The sequence below is a fragment of the Bos grunniens genome, chromosome 20 (assembly GCF_055505025.1).
Source record: "Bos grunniens cultivar Pamir isolate PY7600 chromosome 20, Bosgru_T2T1.0, whole genome shotgun sequence".
In the NCBI taxonomy this organism is placed as follows: Eukaryota; Metazoa; Chordata; class Mammalia; order Artiodactyla; family Bovidae; genus Bos; species Bos grunniens.
Window position 1 is genome coordinate 31,687,515 of NC_141184.1, and position 24,248 is coordinate 31,711,762.

The window sequence follows — 24,248 nt, forward strand, 5'->3', positions numbered from 1 at the left end:
CAACCCTGAATATTCATTGGAAGGACTGATGCTGAAGCTGAAACTCCAATACTTAGGCCACCTGAGGGAAAGAGCCAACTGACTGGAAAAGACTCTGATGCTAGGAAAGACTGAAGGCAGAAGAACTAGGAGGCAACAGAGGATGAGATCGTTGGATGGCATCACTGACTCAATGGACATGAGTTTGAGCAAACTCCAGGAGATAGTGAAGGACAGGGAAGCCTGACATGCTGCAGCCCATGGAGTTGCAAAGAGTTGGACATGACTTCACTGAACAAAAACAACAAATATGTAAAGTTACTGGTGGTTCAGTAATATGCAAAATTATAAAAAGTATTCAATTATAACTATTTCAAAGGGAAAACCAAAATGTCACAATGCTTAAATGCAGGTAAAAATCCTGGCAAAAGGGTGAGCAGGACTTAAGTGAAGGGTCTGCCAGAAGCTGTTGTGGGTGGTGGCCATGTACTTGGCTCCAGTGAAGTCTCAGAGCTTTAGCTGCTCCACATGAGGTGGGAAGGAGACCACCCTCACCACAAACTTCTTGGATCCTAACTCCTGAACTTCAGGCCTAGGAAGGTGGCAAAGTAAGGACTCAGCTTGTCACATAAACACTCCACCAAGCTGCCTGCTGTCTCTGTGATAATTCCTAATGTATTTTCAGTGTCACAAGGAGAGGCAATTCTGAACCACCTTAACAAGTACTGTCCTAAAATGAAGTCCCACAGGGTGGTCAGGAAAAAAGTGCCAAAACTAGGAAGAGTGGGTGCATGTAGATAGTAAAAGGGAGGAAAAGGACAGGAAAGAGAAAAATAAAAAGAAACCAAAAGGGAGAGTTTTTCCATAAAGAAGGTTGAGCCTGAAGAGTTGAAGCTTTCAAATTGTGGTGCTGGGGAAGACTCTTGAGCGTACCTTGGACTGCAAGATCAAACTAGTCAATCCTAAAGGAAATCAACGCTGAATATTCACTGGAAGGACTGAAGCTGAAGCTCCGATACTTTGGTCACCTGATGAGAAGAGCTGACTCATTGGAAAAGACCCTGATGCTGGGAAAAATTGAGGGCAGGAGGAGAAGGAGGTGACAGAGGATGAGATGGTTGGATGGCATCATTGACTCATGAGTTTGAGCAAGCTCTGGGAGACAGTGGAGGACAGAGGAGGCTGGTATGCTGCAGTCCATGGGGTTGCAAAGAATTTGACACAACTTGGTGACTTAACAACAAATAGGAAATCATGCTCAAATCAAGCCTATAAATTAGAATTCAAAGTCCATAAAGAAATATAATATCATTGAAAAAGCAAGAGAGTCCCAGAAAAACATCTATTTCTGCTTTATTGACTATGCCAAAGCCTTTGACTGTGTGGATCACAATCAACTGTGGAAAATTCTTCAAGAGATGGGAATACCAGACCACCTGACCTGCCTCTTGAGAAACCTGTATACAAGTCAGCAAGCAACAGTTAGAACTGGACATGGAACAGACTGGTTTCAAATAGGAAAAGGAGTACGTCAAGGCTGTATATCGTCACCCTGCTTATTTAACTTATATGCAGAGTACATCATGAGAAATGCTGGGCTGGATGAAGCACAAGCTGGAATCAAGATGGCGGGGAGAAATATCAATAACTTCAGATATGCAGATGATACCACTATTATGGTAGAAAGTGAAGAAGAACTAAAGAGCCTCTTTATGAATGTGAAAGAAGAGAGTGAGAAAGTTGGCTTAAAGCTCAACATTCAGAAAACGAAGATCATGGCATCCGGTCCCATCACTTCATGGGAAATAGATGGGGAAACAGTGGAAACAGTGGCTGACTTTATTTTTTTGAGCTCCAAAATCACTGCAGATGGTGACTGCAGCCATGAAATTAAAAGACACTAACTCCTTGGGAGGAAAGTTATGACCAACCTAGATAGCATATTGAAAAGCAGAGACATTACTTTGCCAACAAAGGTCCGTCTAGTCAAGGCTATGGTTTTTCCAGTGGTCATGTATGGATGTGAGAGTTGGACTGTGAAGAAGGCTGAGCGCCGAAGAATTGATGCTTTTGAACTGTGGTGTTGGAGAAGACTCTTGAGAGTCCCTTGGACTGCAAGGAGATCCAACCAGTCCATCCTAAAGGAGATCAGTCCTGGGTGTTCATTGGAAGGAATGATGTTGAAGCTGAAACTCCAGTACTTTGGCCACCTCATGCGAAGAGTTAACTCATTTGAAAAGACCCTGATGCTGGGAAAGATTGAGGGCAGGAGAAGAAGGGGATGACAGAGGATGAGATGGCTGGATGGCATCACTGACTCAATGGACATGAGTTTGGGTGGACTCCAGGAGTTGGTGATGAACAGGGAGGCCTGGCGTGCTGCAGTTTATGGGGTCACAAAGAGCTGGACACAACTGAGGGACTGAACTGAACTGAAGGACAGTAAAATAATTACAACAAGAATTTACTCTGGATAAAATATGTTTGATAGGACAGTGCTATGGAATGAACATTTATTGAACATATGAAAATTCATATGTTGAAGTCCCTCCACACCAGTGTCATGGTATTTGCAGGTGGGGTAATGGGGGAGGTAATTGGGTCATGAGGGTAAGGTCCTCATAACAGAACAGACACCCTTATGTAAAGGAGAAGGGGCACGGGAGACCTTGCTCTCTCTGCCATGTAAGGATACAGTGAGAAGACAGCCATCAAGTCAGAAGATTCTCTGAGAACTGAATCTGTGAGCACCTTGACCTTGGAATTTCTAGCCTCCAGAACTGTGAGAAATGAAGCTTCCCAGTCTGTTGTGTTTTGTAATAGCAGTCCAAACTGAAAAAGACAGCAATCTGACATATATTTTAAAATAAGCATGCTACTTGCTGCCTTTGGATATTTTCACTTGGACATCTCACACTCACTTTAACTGAATTCACATAATTATAAACTCCTCTTTAGAACTGTTTCTTGTCACATCTCTCTGCTTCAGTGAGTAAAACCACATTTAGCCAGTTATGCAGAGGGGAACATTGAAAGGAGAACATTTCAACCATCCCCAGGCTCAAAAAACTCCCTACCAACAGATAAACTGAATCACCCAGTAAGTCCAGGCTAGTCCACCTCCTAAATATCTCCACATTTGTATAACTTTTCTACCTGTAACACCTTACTTTTATTTATTTATTTACTTTTAAACTTTTTCTTTTTTATGGAGGTATAGCTGATTAACAAAAAATGTTGTGACAGTTTCAAGTAGACCACGAAGGGACCTAGCCATATATATACACTTATCTTTTCTCCCCCAAGCCCCCAACACCATCCAGGCTGCCACATAACATTGAGCAGAGTTCCATGTGCTATACACCAGGGCCTTGTTGCTCATCCATTTTAAATACAGCAGTGTGAACCACCTTACTTTTAGTTCAAGCCACTAATATTACTTCCCCAGATGACTGCCAAGATCTTCTTTCTCTTTGCCATTCCTCTAGTGTTTCTCCCACATGGAAACAAAACATTGACTCTAGTTAACTCTGGGAGAAAGGAAAGAGAGTGGAATTAGAGACTGCTCTTTAAGTATATTTGTGCACTTTTTTATTCTTTAAAAATGAAGATTGAAATAAACATGACATAATAATAAGATCTGATTAACTTGAGTGGTTGATATACAGGAGTTTGTTATGGCATTCTCCTTTTTTTGCTGGGATGTTTGAAATATTTTCTGGAGAAAAAGTGTAAAACTAGCAACCCTTTTACTATGGGAATCAATTTGATAATAAATTTCTTAATATTTGGTATATCTTACTTTTTGAACCCAGAAATTATATTTACAAATTAACATTTAATGAGATAATTCTTTACATGGGCCCAAAGATGCTCATTAGAGGGTAATGATCAATAAGGAACTGGCTAAGGGAATTTTGCTTTGTCTTGCTGCTGCTGCTAAGTCGCTTCAGTCATGTCCGACTTTGTGCGACCCCATAGACAGCAGCCCACCAGGCTCCCCTGTCCCTGGGATTCTCCAGGCAAGAACACTGGAGTGGGTTGCCATTTCCTTCTCCAATGCATGAAAGGGAAAAGTGAAAGTGAAGTCACTCAGTCGTGTCCAACTCTTCTCGACCCCATGGTCTGCAGCCTACCAGGCTCCTCCATCCATGGAATTTTCCAGGCAAGAGTACTGGAGTGGGGTGCCATTGCCTTCTCCAATTGTCTTGCTAGTGAAATATAATGTGTCCATAAAAATGATTGCTCTGGAGACTGAATAATACGTGGAAAATTACCTATGTTAGGATGTTAAATGAAAACATGTGTGTGTGTGTACATAAATCCATTTGCCTGCACACACTGTAAACACCTACTGGAGAAGGCAATGGCAACCCCTCCAGTGCTCTTGCCTGGAAAATCCCATGGGTGGAGGAGCCTGGCAGGCTACAGTTCATGGGGTTGCAAAGAGTTGGACATTACCGAGCAACTTTACTTTCTTTCACATAAAGATTTATGTGAAACAAGATTTATGGGAAACAAGAATATTGAAGGGCAATAAAGCAAAATACCAAAGTGCATATGTGTTAGGGTGCTGATTTAAAAAAAAAATTTCATTAACGTATTTAAGTTAGTTTTACAATATATAAAGTTTTAACCTGACATAAAAATACACCACCAAATGATTCAGTGTTTCGGGCATGCCTCCATCTTTATATTTAACAGTGAGTGTCCTGTGTAAATATTAGCATTTCAATCTCTATGTCTGAGAGTATGAAGGTGGATACGCTGTCACTCTTCTCTGTCAGAACGAAGACAGCACAGTGCTATTTGAATAGATAGCAGAGGCTGAAATTTAGGTGAGCATGTGGACACTATGATCACTGTGCTAAAGTTTAATAAGCAGAGTGACATTTGCCCAAGTTGGCTGAGGTGCAACTGAAGGATCAGGATGCCCTTCACTCTTGGTAAGGCTGTTGCATCTCCTTGCTAACTGCAGATGTATCTTTATGATTCTCACACCAATCAGCTATTTATATGGTATTTCCCCTGTTCTGAAATATCACACAAGTCACGCAAAGAGTCCAACCCATGCTGAAATAGCAGGAGCGGGTGGATGATGTTCTCTTCTTCTCTGAGGAGGCCCTGCTAAGGCAGGACTAGCTGAGTTTCTCTCTGTGGTGTCCTGGGACAAATGATTCAAACTTAAAGCTTAAAATCCCAGGATAGAGGAGCCTAGCAGGCTATAGTCCATGGGGATGCAAAAGAGTGGGACACAACTTAGCAACTAAACAACAACAATCCTTGCACAGAAAAGAGAACAAAAGGGATGCAAAATTGAAAAAGTATTTGTTAACCACAATGAAGTCTCAATGACTTCATGTTCCTCACAACTGTTCCTCAGGAAAATATTTTCTTATTTTCTGCTTAAGTAGCTTTTGCTTCTCAGCGTGTCTAGCCCTCCTGGGCAGCAGGGGCAGGATCCTTGGCGGGAACAGCAGGACAGGCTCTTACGGATGCCCCTGAGGCTGATATCAGTGCACATTTGACCTGGACAGATTTCCAGAGGTTTGGGGTTTTTAAAAATGTCACGCACTTTGAAATGAACATATGACCTGTTATTTCTAAGGGTTGTGTGCTGTGTGCTCACTCATGTCCGACTCTTTGCGACCCCATGGACTGTAGTCCACCAGGCTCCTCTGTCCATGGGATTTTCCAGGCAAGGATACTGGAGTAGGTTGCCATTTCCTTCTCCATTCCAAAGGTTAGCTCTTGGTTTTCTATACTGAAGGAGGGAAAGAAAGAAATCAGTAATACAGAAGTTGTCTCACTGTCACTGGATCTCTTTCCATGATTACCTCCCGGGGGGCAGGGGGTAGAAGGAGCAAGTGGACAAGTGGAGCAAAGTACATGAGAGGAAGCCAGGGAGAAGGAGGCTGTATTCTCCTGGCTCCTTCATTCCCTCACTTTGATTCTCTTTGCTGTATTGCTGATTCTGGCGTTTCAGCATATAGTCATCCTTGTTTTATAGGCAGTAGTAACAATGCATACATGCATGCTAAGTCGCTTCAGTCGTGTCTGACTCTTTGCAACCCAATAGACTGTAGCCTGCCAGTCTGTCCATGGGATTCTCCAGGAAAAAATACTGGAGTGGGTTGCTTTGCCCTCCTCTAGGGGATTTTCCTGATCCAGGGGTCGAAGCCACTTCTCTTGTTTCCTGCTTTGGCAGGCGGGTTCTTTACCACTAGCGTTAGTTGTCCTCATTTTATAGGCAGTAGTAATAACAGAGGCAGAAAATTCCAGAACAGACTTGGACAGGATCCAAAAGAAGAAAAGAGAGTTAGAGTTTACTATTAAAGCCCCCAAATGAGTGAAGAGCCCCAAGTACCAGAATAGCCCCAACTCCTGCCTTCACAGACCTCGAGAGCCCATGTTCTACAAATGTCCACGTGCTCCTGTCCAGCTTCTAGCATCTGTCTGCAGCTGGACTGTGCCTACAGGGCTGAGGCCAATCCATGAAACTGAAGCAGAAGTGGTCTGCATCACTCCAGGCCAAGGCCGTTATGAAGGGCCAATCTGCCTCTTCAATTTCTCCTCTCCCAGCGGGGCAATTTCAGATGTCTCAGCTACAAGACAAAGCAGGGTCATCTGACCTATGTTTAGAATGGGATAAAAATAAACCTTCACTGTGTTCCTAAGATTTTGATTTGTTACCGCAGCAGAACCTGTCCTATCCTGACATACTTAACAGCAAGGAACCTTTCCAATGCTTGATTTTATGAGAGAAAACTATTATTCCTGTAGGTATGAAAAACTGATCAATTGGAGACAGAAGAAGACCATTGGGCTAGGAATCACAAGAGCTGGTTATGGTCTGGATGTGGCCGTAATTGAAAGGATCCCTCTGGTAGGTGGTTTGACTTCTGTGGTCCTCAACCAGAGCAGTTATAAGTCTTTATGTTTTGCTTTTTAAAAAGACACACAGGTTGTTGCTAAGCACCAGATTTGAGCTCCATGATGCCCCTGAGGGTTGGGATGAGGTGGGAGGCGGGAGGAAGGTTCAAGAGGGAGGGGACATGGGTATACCTATGACTGATTTATGTTGATGTATGGCAGAAACCAACAGAATACTGTAAAGCAATTATCCTCCAATTAAAAATAAATAAATAAGTAAATAAAAAGACATGTAGGGACTTCCCTGGCAGTCCAGTGGCTAAGACTCCAAGCTCCCAATGCAGGCAGCCTGGGTCCCACCCTTGGTCAGGGAACTAGATCCCACACACAACTAAGAGTTAGCATAGTACAACTAAAGATCCCACGTGCTGAAACGAAGACCCGGCAAAGCCAAATAAACAAATATGGAAAATAAATAAAAGACTTGTAACTCTTTATGTAAATAAAACCTTTCATGAGGATAGTATATAAAGCTGATTAAAAAAAAAAAAAAAACCGCCTCTTCGTTTATACCACGTCTGACACATTTACTACTCATAGAAGCCCCTGGGCCGTCTTTGTAGAACCCTGCAGACTCAGGGACATGAGTGCAAACTGCCAGCTTGAACTGTCTCCATTGCTTATTCTGAAGCTGACATGGTTCATAGAGAGAGCATCTGTTCTCACCTGTTCCACATGTTACACTGCACTCTGTCCAGCGGCCATACTGCCAGAAGTACACCAGCTTCTCCACGTCATTGTCAAGGCCATCCTTCCGGATTGTATACTCATACTTGATACCAGGATTAGTCACCTGGAATAGAAGCTAAAGGGCAAGAGAGGGGTCATGCAAAACTCCGATGTGACCTTACACTGCAAATCACAGTCACGTAAAAATCCTGCCCAATGTCCACCACCTTAAAGTAGTCATGAAGGCACGCACTGGAACAATCACCATTAAATAAGCATGTCTACTTCCACCTCTAAGTCTACATCTACATCTAATCTGCCCCAATCTATTATTGCATGACTGAATTCCCATGGGAAATCTAATCATATGGGAATTATTCTGAGGGATTAACCAGAGTACCCTTTCCAACAATAGCTGGTAGGTCACCTTGTGCCCTTGCATACTTACTAACTTTGTGGTTATGGGTAATTTCCTTGATCTCTTTGTGCCTTACTTTCCTTATCAACAAGGTAAGGATAATCACAGCATGACTAAGGATTGTTGATGAGGGCTAAATAAATAATCATTAGGTGATTAGATATGGTTGGATCTGTGCCAGCATACAGTTAGCACTCAGTAAACACTAATTTGGTTGTTGTTGTTATTGCTTTATGATGCCCTCTTCTAGCTCTTAGGCTGATTTCTTTACAGCATATACTTCTGGGGTTAAAATGGTCATGGGTTTTAGCCAAAGCATAAAATTGTAATCAGAATTTGGGACCTTCTCCTCCTTTCCCTCTCCTGCAGGCAATCTACTTATCAGGTGTTTGAAATAGATTTATCTTACATTAGAGATGGTGGATTGGTTGCTCCATGGAATTGCGGGTCCCCACATATAAAACTTTTTTTCCCTGGTGGGCCTCTAAAATGTAAGGTCTCCTGACATTTATGGATCATGGCTGTCAAGCCTTGACTTCTAGCTTCTGTGAATGCTTTGATCTCTGGTTCTGAAATGACTTACCTCTAAATTCTGAATATAGTTAGATGTCACTATCTCTTGGGCCATTCATAATCCCCAACCTGCCTTGCCTCTGCTGGTATAATTATCCCACTCCTTTTCTATAGTTCTTTGCCAGTATGGTAGACAAATCACTTCTGCCTTTGAAGAGCACATCCTATATCTAAATATATTTCTCCTCCAAGGGTTTTAGAAAGTCACATCTTTTGTCTGAGGACAACCACATGAAAACATGTGAAAGAACCATGTCAGTTCATCACCACCGCTGGAAAGCTGTTTGAAAACTCATAACAGGCTGACATAGACTGGTGCTGTCATTTTCACATCCAAGGAAAAACTCATCCTGAAATAAATAGCCTGCATTGACCATACTGGAAACTGAACTCCATGGACGATCTTAGGGCCCCTGGCATTCCATCATGAGAGTTTCACCAATTTTAGGCAATAGAGGATTAGCAGTACTTCCCACCTTGTTCCTTGCTAAAAGGAGGTTTATTCTTAATGAAGGTGTGCTAAGTCGCTTCAGTCATGTCCGATTCTTTGCGACCCTTTGGACTGTAGCCTGCCAGGTCCCCCTCTCTATGGTGGTTCTCCAGGCAAAATCCTAGAGTGGGTTGCTATGCCCTTTTCCAGGGGATCTTCCTAACCCAGGGTTCGAACCTGCATCTCTTATGTCTCCTGCATTGGCATGCAGGTTCTTTACCACTAGATCCATATCCTCTAGCAAATACTTTGGAAAAGAAAATTACAAAGATTCTAACTAGTGTAAATGTTCACTTCTGCATTACCTGGATCCACACTGACTCATTGGTGGGACCTGTGGCCATCAGTTTCTCCAGGTCTCCTTTTCTGTCATATTGAAAGATGGTCCCTGCCAGCTTGTAGTTCCCATTCCACTGGATAATAAATCCTCCATTGAGGTAATATTTTTCAGGGTCTTCACTCCTGATGGCCAGAAAGTTTCCAGCTCCTTCAACCTCCATTACTCGTATGTCCCTGGCTCCTTTTGGAATCAGTCCGATGTCAACATAACCTAAGGAGAAAAGAGAGGCATGCAAGCTTAGCTGAACACGGTCTGTTTTCAACCCTTTATTCATGCTTTTTCCAGCATCTCCACCATTTAGTGCCCTTGTCTTTCTGCTGGGTGGTTACTGAGACTGGCAGATGCACTAATCATGGGGAACTTTAAGGAGCTTGGCCATGAGTAGAAATCTCAGGAGCTTTGTGACTCAGTACATAATCAGTTTTATGAGAGGAGAGGTGAAATAAATGCAGATCAGATTCTGAAGCTTTTGTGGTTGATCCAGCATTTATTTTTATGTGATTTCCTATTGATAGTTCAAAATGTTACAGCCCCTAGCCAGCTTCCCATTTGCATTTCTGCTTCCCCATTTGTTGCTGCTATCAGATTAATCTTCCTGAATACTTGCAGTGGCTACATCTTTTGCCTTATCCTCATTGCCCGAAAATTAAAGACAGACGAGGAAATAATTTAATCATAGCTTAAATTCATTAAGAGAATTCTGTAGGGAATGTTGGATTGATTGCCACCTGGCACACTTGAATACAACTTATGATGAGAAACTCAGCTCTGAGCACAGCTTTTTATATTGCTGGACAATTATATTCATTAAAAAGGTTTTTTTTTTCATATTTTCCTATGTTTTGATGAAATATAAACTTATGTTTTACTCTCATATGTTCTAATACAACATTCTCAAAAAACAGAACATCCACTTAAAGACCATGATCAATTCTAGCTACAGTCTTACCCTCGCTTATTGGTTATTATGGTAGGAGACCTAAAGGCGAGAAATGGAATTAAAACATGAAGGGCTTCCTCTCTTTGCCAGACTCTAAGCTAAGCCCTTTATGCATTCATCCTATTTATGCTTCTTAAGAACATAAGAAGCATATGTTCATCACCTCGTAGCTGTGATAGAAAGGAAAGACTCTGGGGAAGGCACTGGGAAAGGAGTACTGGGCATGGGAGTCAGACATCAGTTCTAGTTTCTGCATCACCACGAATAAGCTCCATGATGTCCATCAACTTATTCAACTGCTTTGAATGTCATCTGTAAAAGGAAGGAGCTTGAATGAGATGATGTCTGGCATCCTTCCTAGCACTGATAATCAATTATTTTGCCCATTTCTAGGCTACAGTTTCTTTGTTCCTTTACTTTTTCCATACAAAACTTGATTTTAAGATCTTGATCATCCTGGTAATTTCCCACCGGAATTATCCTAGGTTTTATTCTGACTGACCAGCAAGCCCTCATCCATGTCACCTAAAAGCACCCTGACTTCTTTCTCTGCCTCAGACATGAACACAGCATAGAGTCCTGGGCGTTAAAACCCACAACAGGCCAGCAGGAATGATTTACTCAGAAGCTGGGTACAGACCACAATTTCAGCTCTATTTTTCAAACTGGCAGCTGCCATCCAAAGGAACCAAAGTGTAGGGCATGAAGTACTAGGCCCTTACAAACTCATCTGAGACAGTTGGTCAAAACCACTAATTTACAACGAGCAGGGCAAAATATTTATCCCATGTAATTGAGGGTGATGCAATTGTTTAAAAAGCCTTTGGAACACTGCTTCCTACAGCCATAGCAGAGCTTCTCACGGCAGAGCTCATGCAGAAAAGTCAACTGGCATTAAATAGTATGCTGTTGTTTAGTCGCTCAGTCGTGACTAACTCTTTTGAGACCCTATGGACTGTAGCCCACCAGGCTCCTCTGTCCATGGGATTTCTCAGGCAAGAATACTGGGGTGGGTTGCCATTTCCTTCTCCAGGGGATCTTCCAGACCCAGGGCTTGAACCCTGTCTTCTGCATTAGCAAGTGGATTCTTTACCACTGAGTCATCTGGAAAGCCCATTAAATAGTATGATAACCACCGTATCCCTTGTCTTAAACAAAAAACGGAACAAAATAAAAAAGCTATGAGAAATAGATGAGAAAACAACCCCCAAGAGTTTGCCTTTTATCTTCCACTTACGAATATTAAAATTAGAAATATTTATTGTGTGTAGATTCTGCCATATTAAAAGGGGAAGTACATTAAATTTAAAATAAAAGATTTCATTGAATAGAATATCTGCTTCTGAACAGTTTGTAGACAGAAGATGTACACTGAGGCAGATTTAGCCATGAGCAAAAGTAATACATATTTATAATATATTTTTGCAAAAGAACACCAAAGAGAAACCCAAAAAATAAAATTCTGATATTTGGATTTAAAAAGAACAATAACATATCCACAAACTCTTTTACACGTGACAAAATAGCCCACAATAGAGAGGAGTGTAAAATGAAAAGTAAAAGTTTCCATTTCCCTCCACCCCTAGTCTTAAATCCCAAAGATAATTGCACTTAATAGTCTCTTGGATTCTCTTTCAAAACCTTTCTTTACACATACAAACACATATACACATGCTTTTTTAAACAAGTGATATCATACTATATGAACATTTTAACTATTGCTTTTTAAATTTAATGTACCTTACACATCTTTTCACATTTTTTGAGCATTTTAACAACTGCCAAAATGACATAAACCCATTTTTTAACCAACACACTGTTAATGGACATTTAGGTGGAAGGGAATGACCATCTGTCTATCTACAGAATGAAGAAATGTTTTCACGAGAGGAGGCAATCTATGCTACATCACACAGATGTATGTGTGTAAATATATATATATGTGTGTATATATATATGTGTGTGTATACACACACACACACACACACACATCTAAAACCAGGATTTGTTAAACACCTAAAACAGCATTTTTAATGAAAAAGTATGATTGGTAGAACAGAGCTGAAAAAAGTCCCCTTGAATGTCTCATACTCATGGGTCTTCTTTATAGAAATGAGAATCATATAAAAAAGTTGTAGAGGTGAAGGGTTATTGAGACATTTATTCTATGTCAAGGGAAAATTTTCAGGGTTGGTAAGAATATCCCTCAAGTAGTAAGAATGATTAATATCTTCATTCAGCAAATCACTTTTCTTTCATTTTTCCCAGTAAACACTATCCTTTTGCACCAGTGTTGGGGAAAGTGGAAACACATAATCTTGACCTCAAAGAAGAAGTCTCTTCTTTGTCCATGGAGACCACCTGGAAAAACCATCCCTGAATCTAAAACATCTTAAGCTAAAAGAATATTCAGGACCTTTGAGGATGGGGCAGAAGACCGGCCTCACTTCTGAGGACATATCATAGGAGCAACAGTGGATTATTGGTGCTAATATGCATCTTATCCAACTATTCTAAAAAAGGGATTTGCTCACTGGCTTATTTTGTTTCCAGTCTGTCACTTCAAATAAAAATGTGTTTATGAAGGGGTCATATTGTTAACCCATGCAATTTATCTACAACTACCAGATTGCCTTTTCCTTTTTTAAAAAAATTTTGTTCTGTCAGTTTGTGGCAAGCAAGACGATCCTCACTGCAGGCCAAGATGTCATGGTTTCTGTGAGGAAAGATGTTTTTTTCGCCTGGGAAAGACAGATCACTCTTCTGAAGCCTGGCTTGACGGCAGTGACACACTGGTGTCTGGTTCAGATTCAAACCCGCATTTGACCTGCTCACAAATCACAGTGAGGAAGAGCTACATATAATTGTATTCATCAGCTATCTCTTTGAGAATTAAACTGCTCCGGATTTGGAACTTTAGCCTCAATTATTTTAAAAGAGGGTAGAAGGGGCCTGGAGTCATGGAACACACCATAAGCAACTGTGATTCTTTTGTTATTAGGTTGGTTAAAAAGTTCATCCAGGTTTTTCCATAAGATCTTACAGAAAAATCTGAGTGTTGATTTTATATCCTGCAACTTTACTATAATCATTGATTAGTTCTAGTAATTTTCTGGTGGAGTCTTTAGGGTTTTCTATGTAGAGGATCATGTCATCTGCAAATAGTCCAAAAGTCTACAAATAATAAATGCTGGAGAGGGTGTGGAGAAAAGGGAACCCTCTTACACTGTTGGTGGGAATGCAAACTAGTACAGCCACTATGGAGAACAGTGTGGAGATTCCTTAAAAAACTGGAAATAGAACTGCCTTATGATCCAGCAATCCCACTGCTGGGCATACACACTGAGGAAACCAGAAGGGAAAGAGACACGTGTACCCCAATGTTCATCGCAGCACTGTTTATAATAGCCAGGACATGGAAACAACCTAGATGTCCATCAGCAGATGAATGGATAAGAAAGCTGTGGTACATATACACAATGGAGTATTACTCAGCCATTAAAAAGAATACATTTGAATCAGTTCTAATGAGGTGGATGAAACTGGAGCCTATTATACAGAGTGAAGTAAGCCAGAAGGACAAACACCAATACAGTATACTAACGCATATATATGGAATTTAGAAAGATGGTAACGATAACCCTGTATACGAGACAGCAAAAGAGACACTGATGTATAGAACAGGCTTATGGACTCTGTGGGAGAGGGAGAGGGTGGGAAGATTTAGGAGAATGGCATTGAAACATGTGAAATGTCATGTATGAAATGAGATGCCAGTCCAGGTTCAATGCATGATGCTGGATGCTTGGGGCTGGTGCACTGGGACGACCCAGAGGGATGGTATGGGGAGGGAGGAGGGAGGAGGGTTCAGGATGGGGAACACATGTATAATTTTTTTAAATTAAAATTGAAAAAGAAAAAAAAAAAATCTGAGTGAATTTTTTGGCCAACCCAATAGAAACCAGTGGAAACAGCCGAGTGGACAGATGGAGGCTTCCTGACTCTGAACACTTCCAGGGTAAAGGCCCACAGTCATGAGCCCAGGAGGTCTTTCAGCTCTTCTGATGGGAGAACTTCTGTGTAGAGTGTCCATTCTCCCTATTCCTTCCAACTCAAGGTTTCCCAGAAAGTGTGACTTAGGACAGTTTCCAAGTAAAGGTGGTGTTTTGGTAAATATGGTTTCAAGAAAGCCATGTCCTCTCTCATCATTATCTCCTAACTTCTGCCTCCAATTCTGTCTCTGGGATGTTTTCTTATGTGAGTCTCATCCCCTTTACATGAACTTCTTTAGTCCAGGCCCTCATCTCCTGGACCTGGGTTGATATCCCAGCACTGGGCTCTCCTATTCTAGGCAATTTTGTATGTCATTGGCAAACTAGGCTTTCTATGACACTGACCTCCTCATGTCATTTCACCTTCCTAAAATCATATAATGGCCCCGTTTGTGCTGTGCTAAGTCACTTCAGTCGTATCTGACTCTTTGCAACCCTATGGACTGTAGCCTGCCAGGCTCCTCTGTCCACGGGATTCTCCAGGCAAGAATATTAGAGCCGGTTGCCATCCCCTCTTCTAGGGGATCTTCCTGACTCAGGGATAAAACCAGTGTTCTTATGTCTTCTGCATTGGCAGGCAGGTTCTTTACCACTAGCATCATCCTGGAAGCCCTAGAATGGTCCCTATTCTCTCCTAAATCAATAGGAAATAAATTGAATATTGTGGGACAGCCTAGGAGCAACTTTGAGTCATGAAGCCATATCATTTCTTCTTAAGAGCATCTCAAGTCCCACTGCCCAGACTTGTACGGACACTGCACTCAACACTGAGGCCGCAGCCCCGACCTGTGCTGTGAGTGCTCTTAGTGGGCTCCACTCATATTCATGATCACATTAGTTTGTCACAGAGCCTAGAGGCCCCAAGCCAAAGTCCAGAATGTGCTTCATTATGGAATTAAGATGGGCATTGAAGTTACAATTTTTGTCAATTCTGAACTCTATTTGAATTTAATCTTTTGACCATGAAGATCAGTGGCAGAACCTAGGGAGTTGCAGCCAGAAGTATTAAGCACATAAACACACAAAATCAATACAGGATGGGATCCAGGGGGTCAGGTACACAATTTCAGGCAGCTGCTGCTTTTCCTCCATTCCAGGAATCTCTTCTAAAGAAAGATATGGATGCTAATAGCAAGAGTTTAAGAACATTCTATGTGTTTCTTCTGCTCTCTAGACTCTAGACCTTTTTTTCAGCATGCTGAATTGTAGAAATGAAAAACTGTACGTAAGGTATATTAAACAGTGGAAACTGAATTTATTGTGCCGAAAGACTTAAAGTAACTCTACTATGTGCATCAAATCTACTCAATAGATATGCAAATGTGTACTTAAAATATAAAATTAAAGGTGAACTTTATATGGTAACTGTTCTAGTTCCATAAAAAGATTTTAAACAAAAGCTGAGCATATTCTGGTTAGGACTAAATCAAGGAGGTAGGAATCAAGGCTGGTGGTTTGGGTCCTGAGTTAAGTGACACAATTAGTCGTAGGAGAGTTCCAGGGTGCTCAGAGAATGTGGTCCCTTGTTGCCAGCATCAGAACAAGGCAGGTCCGTGAGAATAAGCCCAGGATTTGGGTTAGTGGTCAGAGGACCTGGCATTGGAGGGGTCAAGAGAAGCCAATAAAGGCCACAGGAGTCCAGAAGGGTGGTTTTAGGAGGTCAAGGGATTAAGTGCAAGAAGTTTAAAAAATACCAGAAAAGAGCTGCTGCTGCTGCTGCTGCTGCTGCTAAGTCGCTTCAGTCGTGTCCGACTCTGTGCGACCCCATAAACGGCAGCCCACCAGGCTCCCCTGTCCCTGGGATTCTCCAGGCAAGAACACTGGAGTGGGTTGCCATTTCCTGAAAGTGAAAAGTGAAAGTGAAGTCGCTCAGTCGTGTCTGACTTTTAGCGACCCCATGGACTGCAGCCCACCAGGCTCCTCCGCCCATGGGATTTTCCAGGCAAAAGTACTGGAGTGGGGTGCCATTGCCTTCTCCGCAGAAAGAGCTAGCTAATATTAAAGATATTCCAGTTGAGCTCTTTCAAATCCTGAAAGATGATGCTCTGAAAGTGCTATACTCAATATGCCAGCAAATTTGGAAAACTCAGCAGTGGCCACAGGACTGGAAAAGGGCAGTTTTCATTCCAATCCCAAAGAAAGGCAATGCCAAAGAATGCTCAAACTACCGCACAATTGCACTCATCTCACACGCTAGTAAAGTAATGCTCAAAATTCTTCAAGCCAGGCTTCAGCAATATGTGAACCGTGAACTTCCAGACATTCAAGCTGGTTTTAGAAAAGGCAGAGGAACCAGAGATCAGACTGCCAACATCTGCTGGATCATAGAAAAAGCAAGAGAGTTCCAGAAAAACATCTATTTCTGCTTTATTGACTATGCCAAAGCCTTTGACTGTGTGGGTCACAACAAACTGTGGAAAATTCTGAAAGAGATTGGAATACCAGACCACCTGACCTGCCTCTTGAGAAATCTGTATGCAGGTCAGGAAGCAACAGTTAGAACTGGACATGGAACAACAGACTGGTTCCAAATAGGAAAAGGAGTACATCAAGGCTGTATATTGTCACCCTGCTTTTTTAACTTCTATGCAGAGTACATCATGAGAAACGCTGGGCTGGAAGAAGCACAAGCTGGAATCAAGATTGCCGGGAGAAATATCAATAACCTCAGATATGCAGACGATACCACCCTTATGGCAGAAAGTGAAGAGGAACTCAAAAGCCTCTTGATGAAAGTGAAAGTGGAGAGTGAAAAAGTTGGCTTAAAGCTCAACATTCAGAAAACGAAGATCATGGCATCTGGTGCCATCACTTCATGGGAAATAGATGGGGAAACAGTGGAAACAGTGTCAGACTTTATTTTTTGGGGCTCCAAAATCACTGCAGATGGTGATTGCAGCCATGCAATTAAAAGACACTTACTCCTTGGAAGGAAAGTTATGACCAACCTAGATAGCATATTGAAAAGCAGAGACATTACTTTACCAACAAAGGTCCGTCTAGTCAAGGCTATGGTTTTTCCGTATTGATGTCAAAGTTGGACTGTGAAGAAAGCTGAGCACGGAAGAATTGATGCTTTTGAACTGTGGTGTTGGAGAAGACTCTTGAGAGTCCCTTGGACTGCAAGGAGATCCAACCACTCCATTCTGAAGGAGATCAGCCCTGGGATTTCTTTGGAAGGAATGATGCTAAAGCTGAAACTCCAGTACTTTGGCCACCTCATGCGAAGAGTTGACTCATTGGAAAAGACCCTGATGCTGGGAGGGATTGGGGGCAGGAGGACAAGGGGACGACAGAGGATGAGACGACTGGATGGCATCACTGACTCGATGGACCTGAGATGGAGTGAACTCTGGGAGATGGTGATGGACAGGGAGGCCTGGCATGCTGCGATTCATGGGTTTGCAAAGAGTCGGACATGACCGAGCGACTGAATTGAACTGAATATTAAAGATCAAGGTAAGTGAGAATTACAGAACCAAGGAGATTAGGCAGCAGGAAATAAATCATGCTGAGGAACTGGGCAACAAGGGCTCAGTGTTCTAGACCAAAGAGAATGGGCTGCAGGAGTTTGGGATGAAGGCCAAGGCTTTGGGTGGCAAGCCCAGGGTGCCCTTGGAAGAAGAGGGCTTAATATTCTCCCAACTTCCTTTTGAAACAGACTCCTAATTTAAATTCTCCCTAAGAGCGAAATGTCACAGTGGATTCCTGGTGGTTCCATCACCCAGATAGTGTGAGGAAACAAGCAGTGGAAAGAGTCACCATCTTATTCACTATTCTGTCCCCCATGCCAAGCACTCAATAGGTGCTCAATTTAAGTTTCTCAAGTAAAAGAGCAAGTAAGTGAATGAACAAATGAGCCAGGGAGTTCCTGTACTCTGGGCCTAAGTTCTTCAAACTGAAGACACTTTCCATCACAGTAACCATGTGCTACACCTAGATGCCATTTTTTTCCCCCTCTTTCTCCATGAGAGGAAATAGAAGTTATTGTGGAGGGTCTACAAGAGGATAGCCCTTTTGTTCCCCAAGCATGGTCTTACTTAAAGGACTAGATGTCACCATCTAGTATGCAGCATCAGATCTACTAAGCAGAGTTCCTCTTCCCAGAGAAAGATGGAAACAGCTGTTGGGACATTCCAGGGCAGCCATGAATAAAGACACCTCCGAAAAACTCTGCCCAACTTCAATACTTAGATATCAACAAATGATCAGCCTTGGTGCTGGAAATGGGGGACAACAAAATATACCATGGAGGATTGGAAGGGGCCTCAGAAATGGCCCAGAGGGGTGGCTTCCCCAAGGTCCATGGCAATCTAGACCAGTAACCCAGTCTTTTTGCCTCTGAGCATACTTCAACTCCACATCATCCTCTCTGTTTCTTAGAAGCACTCACAAAAAATATAGAAAAAGGCTTGACCAGTATTTCATGCCTCCATCATCAAAAGCAGCAGCAGCCAGAGAGGAGGAGGTATTGGGTATGACTGCCATGGACATCTCTAATGCAGACTTTTTCACCTCTACTTCTGGATAAAAAGCTGACAGCCAGAGTAAAGCAGGACAAAAAGAGAGGAACTCAGGCAGAGGCCATGGATCAGTCTGGCCATGCAAGCTTTGAAGGATTCTTGACTCCTTGTGAGTGACTGAGCACATATTCTTGTTATTTCCTAGTCATGGAGATAATTTTGCCACAAGAGCTAGTCTGCACCTGTTGCCAAAGTTCATTTCTTTTCAGTGTTGCCTGATGGTGTTTCTTACTTCCCTTAGAAGAAAGATACCTGGTTTTCTTTCAAGGTCATGGTTAAGAACAGTGATAGCAAGGCTCTGGGGATCTAATGCACAAGTCCTGGAATAACAAAGCCATCTTCCGTCAATCACAGTCCCGTGTCACAGCTATGAACACACACTTGTTCTGGGAATAATTATCCAGAAGGAACTGTCACAAGCCACAGACTCTTGAGGGCAAATGGGACCCTCGTGACCAGCTTGCTGTCAACAACAGCAGCTCTAGGTGGAGAGACAAAGAGAAAAGAATACTTTAGGACATGCACAAAAAGAGGAAGGATTCAGAGATTTCCATCTTTGGGCTGGCTCATCAATGAGCCAACTCATTGCAAAAGACCCTGATGCTGGGAAAGTTTGAAGACAGGAAGAGAAGGAGATGACAGAGGGTGAGATGATTGGATGGTATCATTGATTCAATTGACACAAGTTTGAGCAAACTTCAGGAGATGGTGAAGGACAGGGAAGCTTGGTGTGATACAGTCCATGGGTTAGCAAACAGTCAGATATGACTGAGCAAATGAATAACAATCTTTGGGCTAGAATCAGAAAGTGACTAAAACCCAATATTTTATTTTATTTATTTATTTATTTTTTAAAACCCAATATTTTAATACTGGGTATGCAGTATTGTAATAATATTCATGCTACAAAAGAGTTACAACACTCCAGCAAAACCACAGGCTGGACATCTAGGAGAAAATACCTACTGAGATATTACATCAACATAACTAGAGGATAAAGATTTGCTTCCTTTATTGTCAAAGGAATATAGAATCCACCCTATGAAAGACTTTTTTCACTGAAATTTACATGAGTAAATTGAATACCTACTATATATATATATATTCATATATATCCTTTGTGTTTGCTGATTTGGGGCTGAGTGGAGAAAAAGCCTGAAAGACAATTCAGCCTTCAGATTGCATTGTGTTAGAAAAAAAGAATACAATATAAGGTGCAAAAAGGGCAACAACACAAGATAGCATGTAAACAAGTACAGAAAATAACTAATACATTGGGTGTCTTCCAGGAGAGGAACTTTCTCTTTTGACTTTGGCCTTTGCATAAATCATCCTCTCCAATACAATCTGATTCCCTTTCACAAAATTTTCCATCACTGTTTAGCCTCACTCAATCTGGGAGTGGTGGTGGTGGCAGCCAGCTTCTTTACAATGTTTCTAGCTTTATTGGGCATGTAGCAAAAGTGGGTTCTGGCCAGTGTCCAGTGGGTATATGGAACACAGACCCCTAACTGATGCCGCAGAGTTTAGAATGAGTGCTTACTGGGTTTCTCCACTGTGCTGTGGGTGGCCGTGCCAGAGGGCTTTGAGAAAGCCATCAGGGTAAAAACAGCATAAAGTTGACACACTCTCTGGATGCCAAGAGCTATCAGAAAGCAGAAAGGCAATGGGGATAAAAATGCTTAGTGGTGGGCATACAGCCAGACGGACTGCAGTTTCTGAGGTAGGTGTGGTAGAGGGAGGGAAACTCAAGATGTTTCTCGTCCGTTTTCCTCACCCCTAGGACACCAGGGCAGAGATGAGATCCCAGAACTAAAGCCTGATTTCCTAAGGGCTTAAAAGGTTAAGTGGTAGAGATTTGAGACTGAAAACTATGCTTTTCAAAAGAGTTACCATAATGTTATGGAGAAAGTGAAAGTGAAAGTCATTCACTTGTATCCGACTCTTTGCAACCCCATGGACTATACAGTCCATGGAATTCTCCAGGCCAAAATATTGGAGTGGATAGCCTTTCCCTTCTCTGGGGCATCTTCCCAACCCAGTGACTGAACCCAGGTCTCCCACATTGCGAGTGGATTCTTTACCAGCTGAGCCACTGGGGAAACCCAAGAACACTGGAGTGGGTAGCTTATTCCCTTCTCCAGCGGATCTTCCTGACTCAGGAATCGAGCTGGGGTCTTCTGCATTGCAGGCGGATTCTTTACCAACTTAGCTATCAGGGAAGCTCTGTTATGGAGAAGGAAATGACAACCCACTCCAGTAATCTTGCCTGGAAAATCCCATGGACAGAAAAGCCTGGTGGGCTACAGTCCAGAGGGTCGTAAAAAGTGGGACACAACTGAGAGACTAAGCATGCACACCATTATGTTAAAAGCATACCACGTCTGAGGCCAAAGATACAAAGCCCCACAAAAAAGAAAGAAAACAGAGGTTAAATAAAGGAATGCAATTTTAAGTCTGACTTTTACTAATCCAAGTAAATAAGGTCATATCTAAATAACGAAATCATTTACATAACACCTTTGTAAAGACTGAATAAATATTAGCTATCACAGGACACTTGACCATACACTTAAGATAAATGGGTTGTCATTCACATCCTTAGTAAAATGCAAAAGATGTCTCATGCATAATAAAGCTTTCAAATAGTAGACATGAAATATAATCCCGCAACGGTAATTTGAAAGGGCAGGACAAGCATTTCACTTTACAATTTTACCTTCCTGGTTCAATAGCCAAAGATCAAAAAATGGGGATGGAAGTTAAATTTGGGTTATCCACTATTATGTGTACTAGGGAACAACAGGTCACTTAATGAATAATCTCTTGGGCGAACTTAGTCACTTCATCCCAGGTGGTAAGCATGTCTAGAAGGGAGGTGCCCCAGGATCCGACTTCTGCCCTGGGCGTCACCCCAGCCCGGACACAGGGGTACTGTCCCATCTCTACCTGGGTGGAGCACACTGGCCTCCCTACTCCCAGCATCTGCTTTCCTTGGAATCCAGAGAATCAACCACTGGACCCCTTACCTCCCCAGAGTAGCCTCAAGCAATGATTGATGAGAGCTGCCTTGTACTGTCTCAACTCCTTCTCTCCTGGGCAGGGAAAATTCTGAAGTACAACAACTTCCATACTGGCTCCCATATAATGTAACTGGCTTAATGACACTCCCTTCCTGTCTGGTTATTTCTGGGGAGGAGCGAGGGTGATGAGCTCTCCAACCCCAAAGATCATTAGTACCCTGAAGCTGTTAAAGGAAGAAATCTCAAAAAAGGTAATCATGGAGAAGTAAGGGTGGGGTGTGGGTAAGGAGGGCATGTTAGCTGGGAGAAGCCACCTGGAGAGACTTAAGGCACCACTGGGAGAGACCCTCTTATGAGGAGGGATTGGGAATAAGAGCAAATTGAAGTAACCCTGCCTTGCTTCTCCTCTGGTCCTAAAGCTACATCCTGATTCTTCTGCCTTTAAACCCACTGTTGGCTTCTCTGCCCTCAATTATGGAACCTGCCCCATGTCTGCATCCTCCTCCACCAACTTTTCATCCCTTCTCTCCCTCAGGTCTTGGTCCACTGGCCTTCAGCCCTGGATCCTCTCCCAGGGATCACACTATTAAACCTGGTCCTGTGGGCAGCCACTCAGCCATCTTAAATCCCTAGTGCAAAGTAATGCTTCCTGCAGTCACTTAGCAATCAATCCCTTTTCTACAACTGCCAAGGAGCCTTTGTAGTCAAGGCTATATCTATTTTGAATTCTGTGAAAGTTACAATCTGCTTAAAAAGTTACAATCTGCTAAAAAAAAAAAAATAGCACTCCATCTTGACCTTCATCCTCAGTCCCCTGCCGCTGAAATTATTTGTTTATTACCGGATCCTTCTTTCTGCTTAAACATCTTCTTCACGGTCTGGCAGGCTGAGCCATCCCCAAGGCACACACCACAGCGGTCCTCTGTGGCGTTGGAGTCGATCTCATAATCGCAGCCGACCATCTGCGAAGAAGAGAGGTTAAGGGTGAGTGACACGGGCAGGAGATGCCACGCCTGCATCTCCTGCCCTGGACCTCTGACTCTTCTTCCCCCTTTGCTCTGGATGAGATCAGGGCTGACGACAGGTAGATGTGTTTTACACTTGTTATGTTACATACGAAATGTACATGCTAGTCATTGTTCCTATATCAGGTATTGACTACAGAGTTGGTAGCCAAGATACATACTTGGTGTCCAAGAAACAACTGGAAAGTGCCCTAAAACACTAACTCACATGGATTAGGACACAGAAAATACTGACCACTGACTTGTACATGGCAGTTGGTGGTGGCGGTTTAGTCTCTAAGTCATGTCCGACTCTTGCAAGCCCAAGGATTGTAACCTACCAGGCTCCTCTGCCCATGGGATTCTCTAGGCAGGAATACTGGAGTGGGTTGCTATTTCCTTCTCCAGTACATGGCACAAAGAAGAATAAAGAATAGAAATGGAGTCTATAAAAACACATTTCCTTTTCCTGGTGGCGGCCAGAGCAATACTCAAAGCATCCACTGATGATAAAGGAAACACTGCTTAGAGGGAAACGAGGTGTGCACTGAATGGGTCTGCGGTTTCCCCTGAGCCAGAAGCAGAATTGAAAACAGTTTCAAAAACAAAACAGTGAAAAACGTCTTGGAATCAAGAGTCATTGGAGCAGCGAATCTCTTTCAGATGTGCAAACCTCATGCCCTCTCCTCTCTAATGAGATTCCCAGGGATGATGCAATGGCTATAGTCATTGTCACCTATAGTCAGTTGTTCACTCCCTTTGCTTCCCTGGTTTCATGCTGAGACCACTCCAGTCCCACACAGGATGAGATCTCGGCCGTGCAGACCCACATCAGACTCTTGGGAGCCTCCTATGACCCCAGCCCCTACTACACGTCACACTTATAGTATCCCAGCCATCCTGACCTCCTTCCTTCCAACTACACAGGAGAAACTGGTTGTTTCTCCCCTGAGCCAGGACTAATCTTGCTCATGTGCCCTGGACCCGATCCTTTCTCAGTGTTCTGTCTGTTGGTCCTTCCCAACCATCATCCTTCCCTCTCCATCTTCCTTCTCCTCTGCCTACCAGTACAACCAAGTCTTTCTCATCCAATATCCATACTGGAAAGGAGAATATTAAACTTGGGGTGTTTGGTGGCATCAGATACCCAAGAATGGTAACATTCAGATGGAAAGTCATGAAACACGTGAGCTTCCGCTGAAGTCCTTTGTTGCTGGCTCTTTTCTATGGCTTGTATTCCTTAACTACATTTCAATGATAGAAAAAGGGAAAAACACATCATAATCTCTTAGTGGGATTTGTCT

General features: G+C 42.6%; 1 protein-coding gene across 12 annotated transcripts in view; it reads right to left on the minus strand.

Moving 5' to 3' along the window:
* Positions 1-24,248, minus strand: part of ADAMTS12 (ADAM metallopeptidase with thrombospondin type 1 motif 12) — a 395,312-nt gene that overhangs the window by 104,058 nt on the left and 267,006 nt on the right. For 11 of the 12 annotated variants that reach the window (XM_086361321.1, XM_086361330.1, XM_086361323.1 and 8 more), the window contains 3 exons: positions 22,782-22,902; positions 9,368-9,612; positions 7,579-7,717 (listed from right to left, as the gene is read on the minus strand). In XM_086361321.1, the coding sequence (XP_086217447.1) occupies positions 7,579-7,717; positions 9,368-9,612; positions 22,782-22,902 (505 nt within the window). Of the gene's footprint in view, positions 1-7,578; positions 7,718-9,367; positions 9,613-10,505; positions 10,668-22,781; positions 22,903-24,248 lie in introns of those variants that run through there. The other variant, XM_086361334.1, reaches the window with a different exon arrangement.